Below are 7337 nucleotides of genomic sequence, written 5' to 3'. Positions count from 1 at the left end.
GCCACGGTGCCGGGACCCAGAGGTGGTTTGTCTGAGGGACAGTAAAGAAAGAACACCGCCGGGCATGACTAGGTGTGCAGCTGCTGCCAGTCTCTAAAAGCCTGAGGAGGGGCACACATCTCGGTGTGTTGTCTGTGACCTCTACAAACTGCAACTGTTTACAAGGCAAAATAACTTCCCTTGGTGACTTTTCTGAATCACCGGCTGTGCCCCGTGGCTCCTGGTCAGCCTGTTGGGAGTTCTCCCGCTCGACACCTGGACTTTGCAGTGCTGCCAGTCCCCAGAGTGAAGTGAAGGTGGCATTGGGTGGTTCCTGCTCTCTTCATGAGCTGTGTTCTTCCGTAGGTTTCAGAGGAACATGCTGGATCTCTCTTTACAGTGGAGATTTGCCAGACTGCCCAACAATGCCAAGCTGGAGATGGTGCCAGTCTCTAGTAGAGTGGGACCTGAAAACACGGTAGGTTCGTTTCGCAGCATCACCCAGTTTGTTCGGTTGCCAGCTGTGCCGCATTCATCTCATCAGATCGAACGAGCAAGAGCAGGGTTAGGCTTGGCCAGTGCTTGAGTGGAAGACCACCCAAAGGCTGGGTGAGCTGTGGTGGGAGAATGCTAATTTAGCAGCTGGCAGTCTTTGCTTGCAGTGTGTGTGGTGGTGGAGCTCCAGCTGTGCGCTGGAGAGGTAGGGAGGTCTTTTGGGGAGCTGAAAAACTAGTGGTCATGAATGTATAAGAAGTTAAGCATCACTGATGGCTTTGCTCAGCTATTGAGCTACTCACTCAGTTGCCTTTCTAATTTCTATTTCAGTGGGTGTTGTCTGCCTCTAGTTTTTGACTAAATCTCAGATTTTTACAGGATTCTCTTTGGTTTCTTCCCAGCATCACTGTTCACAGTGTGTTCACACAGCATTAGGATTTTTTGTGACATGGGCTGTGTTCAGCAGTTGCTGAATGTCCCGATTTAGTATAATTTGCAAAGCGCTTACAGATGCCATCTTCTGTAGGAATTATTGTCATGTTTAGGAGATTTAAAAATCTTTTATGCATGTCATTATAACAGATGGAGGCATGATTTTAAAAACGATGCATATATGTTAACGAGCATAAATGTTTTATGTGCTGGAAATGATGTATGATCTTAGTTAAGTAGCCTGGGAATGAAAATTTGTCTGTTGCTAACAGTCTTCTCTCTTTGTGCTGACTTCCTCATGAGAAATTTCTCAAGTTTGGTGAAAGTTTCAGGTCTGCCTGGCAAGCTGTGTTAGTGGTGTTTTGTTATAGGGGGTTGCTTTAGCTGTCATAAACTGATATGTACTTTGAAAAGTGAGCTTTGTAGTGTGAGAAGGTTTTGGAATCTTTGCTCTAGTTCACTGTGACCGTGCAGTGTAGTTTTGGGGTCATCGATGTCCATGTTTTTCTATGTAAAGCCTCCATGTGCTTTGTTTTGGCAATAATGTTTTCTTTCTGACTTTGTGGTAGCAAGAAGTGTGCGCTCTGAATGACGTATTTAGTTAAAAAATACCACAAGCTGGTAGCATCTGCTTAAAATTTTCAGTTGCAAAAAGTTGTGGTGGCACGGAGTTCATCCTCCAGAGGAGAGTGTTCCTATTAAGATTGTGTAGGGATGACTTTTTCTGACATTTGCATCCAGTTTGGGAGGTAATGTGTGGAAGGAATGCAATGATTTTTTTTTTTTTTAAGTTTTTTTCCCCCCATGAAGATACATGCAGCATATAAAAAAGGATGAGAAGGACTGTGCACTTAGGAGAGGGGCTTTCACGTGGAATTACTACTTCAGATCACAAAAGGGCTAATGGCGGTTTGTTGTTACTGTTTAGTTAGTTGTATTTCAATGGGAAAATCTGCAGAAGCGAGGCTCCTCTTGGAGTGCTCCTTGCAGTTTTATGAAGTTGAGAAGATGTGGCAAATATGCTTGTGAAGAGCACAGTCTAAACAGAGTTGCCGTCCCGTAAACTGAGAGCAGAGACTTCATTGGGAAGAATTTTACAGACAGTATAAGAAAATACTTTGCACAGAACAGTTGACCAAAAGAATTCCCTACCACAGGGAGCTGGTGTCAGTACTGTGGGAAGTTTAAAGCAGCCGGATAACTGTGACCAGAACTGACACTGGTGATGTGCCCTAGTAGAGCGGCAGTGAGGATGTGGACTCGGTTGTGCTGGCTGGCTGCAGAAATGTTGGGATGAATTTGGTTCTGTGCCTTTTGTTATTGTCTCTTCTATTGAGATAATGTGCGTGGAAGTAGGCGAGCTTTCCTGTGATGTTGGCAGCAGTTCCCCCCTAGAGACAGAATGCAGGTTTCGTTAAGTCACGAGTTTGTTCAGCAAATCTGGTATTTTTAAAATAGAATGCTTCTGGATTTGCTTTCACATGTGAAATTCATTGATTCCTGTAAGACAGTTCTTTAGTGAAAAATTAACAAATTCCCCTTGTGATGGCAGGTGATGTAGGGGTACTATCAGTACAGTTCCAGCCTTTTGTTTTATGTTTGTAAACTTAGAAGATAATTGGCACTGGTCTCTCTGGTATTTTACATAGAGCCTGGAATTTTAAAAAAGGTTTTTTCTAATTCTTCATAGGACTTTTGTGACATACTTAGCTTTGAACTGTTGCCCAGAACCTGATGCAACTGGTAGTCTGAATTTCTGGACTGCATTCTTATAGAATGGTGATGTCAGCTGTCATCACTCTGCTGTAGCCGAGAATAATCCAAGACTTGTCTCCAGCATAGGAGAAGCCAGGAGGTTGTGTTAGTAGTGGGATGAAACAACTTAGTTCTGTTGGCTAGTTGTTGATGATGCCACTGTTTTCTTTGTGTAGAAAAATTCCCGTCTCCAGCAGATCGCAGTTTGCGTTCCTGCAAGGACGGGTAGGAGCCGAGGCAGATGACAAACATTCCTCCAAGGAAATCACAGTCGATTGCCAGAGCGAGTGGGGTCAATTTTTTCCCATCTCTGTCTTTCCCCCTTGCAATGCTCACACACATCTCGTACTGTGGCAGGGAGAGGGAGGATGGACTGAGATTGTTGGTAGGACGTGTGAAAACACAGAATGAGAGAAAGCTTCTATTGATGGCCTGGGCTTAGGTCCTTCTCGGACTTTTGAATAAGGCCAGTTTCTGGGCGCTTCAGAAAACCCTAGCTGACTAGAGATACTACATACTACCTAATAGTGACTTTCTTAAAAAAAATAAATTTCTTTAAGTTTACTCAGTTAGCTCACCTGTCTAGAGATTTTGAAAAAGAGGGGTGAGTATTGAGAGACCTTGCTGCTCTCTGCAACTCCCTGGAAGGAGGTTGTAGCGAGGAAGACGTTGATCTCTTCTCCCACGGTAGGACAACAGGAAATCCTTCACAGCAAGTGTTTCGAAGAAAGTTGTGGTGTTTTGGTTATCGGGTTCTAGAGATCACTGAAATACTGAAGTTGTGAAGAAAAAAGGTTTTAATTCAATTTCCAGATTAATTCAGTGTATTTCTCCTACAGGTTCGAATTGCACTACAGTTAGATGATGGCTCCCGTTTACAAGACACCTTTCTTTGTCAACGGACTTTGTGGGAGCTTCTCAACCATTTTGCAAAGACCAGGTGAGAAATGCAGTGAGAGAATACTTGTTTGGATGGATATCTGCATGACAATAGTTAGTTGTTACAGTGTTCCAGCTAAATCCTGCACATTTGTAGAATTTGTATTTATTTGAGGTTTTTCCTTTACGAGACAGACGTTTGCCTTTTCCTTACTTCTTCAGATTTGGTACTAGAATCATTTTTACTGTTTAATCCTGGAGTAGCCCTCCTGGTTCAGGGTGTAAACCGGTGACAAACTGCTGAGGCTAGAAGAAACTGTCCTTGGATATGTTGCTGCACCTGTCTTTTTACACAAACTTGTTTGAAGTCAAGTCACTGCCAGAGGTGAGGGCGCAGCCTAGACTGTCTTGATCACCAGTTATTTTGTGCTGCAGTTCCATGTCGTGGAGAAAGCTCTTCCTAAAGGGAGTTGCTCTTGCTTTTAAGGTTTGCTGTTGTGCATGTTCTTCACGGAAATCCGGAGCTCTCAGCAGGCTAAGGAGGAATCTTCGAAAGACTGATTAGGTCTTGTTTAAATGGAAGAATTTCTGGTCCTATATTTACTGTCTGTATACCTGAGCGAGAAATCTTTTTGTCTGAGTCCAGTCTACATTCAGTGCTTCCCTTTATCTTTAGTTTTGACTTAAAAATACTGTACTGACAAAAATACTGTATTGTTTTGAAATGTTAAGCTAATAAACTTTTCTCCAAAGACGGTTCCTTTATTTTTGTCATGGCTGGAAAGGTGAAGCCTTGAAGCTGTAACAGCCATTCCAGTCTGAACAGAATCCGTAAATTTATTTTTTATATGGTAGTGGGCTTTAGCTTTCTCTTGATAACATTTTTTTTCAGATTCTGTGTTTCTACCTTATTCTTCCTCTTGCATTCCTCACCTTCTGCTAGTTGCTCTGTTGCGTTTGAATCTCTTGCTCATCCATACAGATGCTGTGCTCTGGTATTGTGCCAACAGGAACTATTTCTATTAATTTCTCAAACCGGTTAAATACTCATCTAAAGAGATAGTAGCTTTCTGTGTCAGAACTTCTGAAATCTCCAGGGCTCTGGTGCTAGAAAAGCTGTGAAATGAGTCATCAGCAGCAAGGGTGATGGTGCAGTAGCCTTCGGGTAAGCTCAGCCTTTTAGGCTACAGCTACAGGATGCCGAGTGGTGGGGTTGTCACCTGCTTGCTGAGCCATGGTGACTGACTTACATGTATGTGTTAGTGCTAGATTAACATGTACTAGCTCAAATTGCTTTAACACAAGTTTGAAGTTGTTTGTTCTACACTGCAGTTAAGATTGCTTAAGCAGCCTGGCTCTGGGCTGAGCTGGCTGATGTTGCCTCGTGAAGTCAGGGTTGCACAGTTGAACTGTGCATCTGGAGTTGCTCTGGAGCTGTTTCCAGGGAGGAGGAGCTAATTCCTCCAGCCTCCCAGTGATGTGCTGTTACTTTTCTCCAGGCTTAGCTCCCTGACTGGCCCCTGACAAGATCAGATGAGTCGCTAGTGCTGGCCCAAGGGATGGAGTTTGGATCCGGGGCATTTTCTGAGCAGCGGCAGTGGATTGAGCAGTTAGTGCTCATTTCCTGCCCTCGTGCTGTTGGTTCAGCTTTGTGGGGAGTTGGCTTAAGTAGCTGACTGAGCTGAGAAACAGTATGTTTCCCCACATTCTCTTTCAGGGAGGTAAGTGTCCTCACCCAGTTGCAGGTTGTCTTTCATAGGCAGTTATGACAAGAAGTGTAGCCTGGCTGGAAACCAGGATCCAACAGGAGGAAGCAGCAAACGGGTAGGAGTGGTGTATGTCAGTTTTTCTACTCCGTACGTTCTGTCCTCAGGCCATAGTTTGAGGAAATGCTAGAGGTAGTCTAGTGAATCCAAAGTGATATAAATGAGCCCTGCTTATCATTCTTTTTTCATCTGTAATGGTCAGGGACCAAGTCTACACTGTGGCATTTACTCTTAAGCCGAAAGGGACAGTCTTCATGTGAATGCTAGAAGGAAAAGAGTTACTATTTTTGTGATCAAGGAAACAGGTAGACAAGAAAAGCCAGGTGTAATTTTGCTGGGTGTTTTAAGGCCCCTCTTGTACCTTAGTAGATACTTTGAGTCCTCTGGGAAGAGAAGAGTGCATGTTGCAGTTTGGGAACTGGTGGGGATGATAATTATGGACAGTGACAAATAACCTCTGTGTGGCTTTCTTGCACATTAGTTGGTTATTTTTTTGGTTTAAATTTTGAGCTTTTTGTATAATTTTGCTCCTTTGGAGTGATTTTATTTGTTACAGGTTATTGTAATCCTAATAGTTAATGTATGTGCTGCTCTATTTAAGGCTGTAACTGCTACAGTGTGCTAAGCATTATTAACTTCAGTTCCAAAGACACAGCTGCTCCGTTCCACCCTCTGGAAGCTGAGCTCAGATGTTTGGATGGACTTTGCAAACTTTTGATTAAGTTCGACAAGCAGCAAAGATGTTGTGTGTGACTTAATCACAGAACAAGCTGAGTCTGTAACCATCCGTGTAGGTCTCCTGGGCTGTGCTGCTTTTCAGTGTGTATTGACTGAGCTGACTAACTAGTCGCCTCGCTGTTGACTTTTGCTGAATCCTGCCTTTGACTTTCCAACTGTAGACGTTTTCCTGGAATGCTCAGCTGCTCTAAGTGCGTGAGGGGAAGTATTCTAAATCCACTGGAATTTCCCCCGGGTTTCCAGCGTCCATCCTGGCTAATTGGGTCTGAAGAAGGTCTGGAAGCTATTGTAAGGCTGCTCCTCCTCTCAGCGTGCGGCAGTCCTTGCACAAGATGTTTACAGGCCCTGTCAGATCACTACATGAAGGAATCTAATCTGCTTGCCGTTCCCCTTCTGAAGAACAGCACATCAAAGAAATGACAGTGTGTTTGATGTGTGTGCTTGCCTCAGTGAATGCATGTAACGGATTAACAGCAGCTGGAGGAGGAGCCTGCTGGCTTCCAAGAGTTATACAAAAATAAGTCTCTGGGGGATCTTTGCTTGGAGTCTGTTCTGCAGAGACTGGTTGAGGGCACCAGCGTTGTGTACCCTTTTAGCACGAGGCCTGGGAGAACTGTTGCTTTTCTGTCTGCTGCTCTTGCCTGCCTGGCAGCCTCAGCAGCTGTGTGAACTGGTTTGCCTAGAAGTGATGGCAGTGTGGACACTTGAAGACAGTTTTGACAGTGACTATGACTCTTTGCTACTTTCGTGGTATCATTCATTAACCTCAGATATTTTCCATACATTTTTAGAAGACTCCTCAATCCAAAGAGTTGGTTAGATTGAAGTGGAAAGCAGTTTTGGAAAGGTGAATGAAACTAGGTTGTGTAATTCAAACTGGTTTCCTCTGTTATGGGTCTCTGTGGTGAGGATGCGTGTTCCATTGTGCCTTGGCTTCCCTGCTCCTAAATGATGATCCTCCTGGTAGACAGGCTACTTCGGATTCAAACTTTTATTATTTATTAGACTGTTTGGTCTGCCTTTTTTGGTGATTCTGTACTGTTTCCTCTGTGTCTCAGCAGTCCCTTATTTTTTGTGGACTGTTACTGAGATACAGCTGATCCCGGTTGAAAGCAAAAACCATTGAAAATGAGGTAGGGATGACCAGCTGTCCTAGGTTGTCTGGAGAAGTCTTAAGTGCGCCTAGCTTGCTGTGGTGTGCTAAAGATAATATCTTAGGTACTTTGTTGTTCCAATCTTCCAACCAAGAGGGTTTTTTTCCTGCCTTTTGTAGTCAAGCGTTGGCCTTTGGAA

At 43.8% G+C, this 7337-nt stretch overlaps 1 protein-coding gene across 1 annotated transcript in view; it reads left to right on the top strand.

Annotated features, from left to right (window-relative positions):
- Window positions 1-334: 334 nt before the first annotated feature.
- The window catches only part of ASPSCR1 (alveolar soft part sarcoma chromosome region, candidate 1), a gene marked incomplete at its 3' end in the record, with an annotated part of 36169 nt that continues 29166 nt past the window's right edge, over window positions 335-7337 (top strand). Inside the window, exons 1-2 of the mRNA XM_009873178.1 lie at window positions 335-457; window positions 3501-3601. Of these exons, the coding sequence (XP_009871480.1) occupies window positions 359-457; window positions 3501-3601 (200 nt within the window). The remainder of the gene's footprint in view (window positions 458-3500; window positions 3602-7337) is intronic.

The sequence above is a fragment of the Apaloderma vittatum genome, unplaced genomic scaffold, assembly GCF_000703405.1.
Source record: "Apaloderma vittatum isolate BGI_N311 unplaced genomic scaffold, ASM70340v1 scaffold26867, whole genome shotgun sequence".
In the NCBI taxonomy this organism is placed as follows: Eukaryota; Metazoa; Chordata; class Aves; order Trogoniformes; family Trogonidae; genus Apaloderma; species Apaloderma vittatum.
Note: the sequence above shows the minus strand (reverse complement) of the source record. Positions and strands in the feature narration are given on the sequence as shown.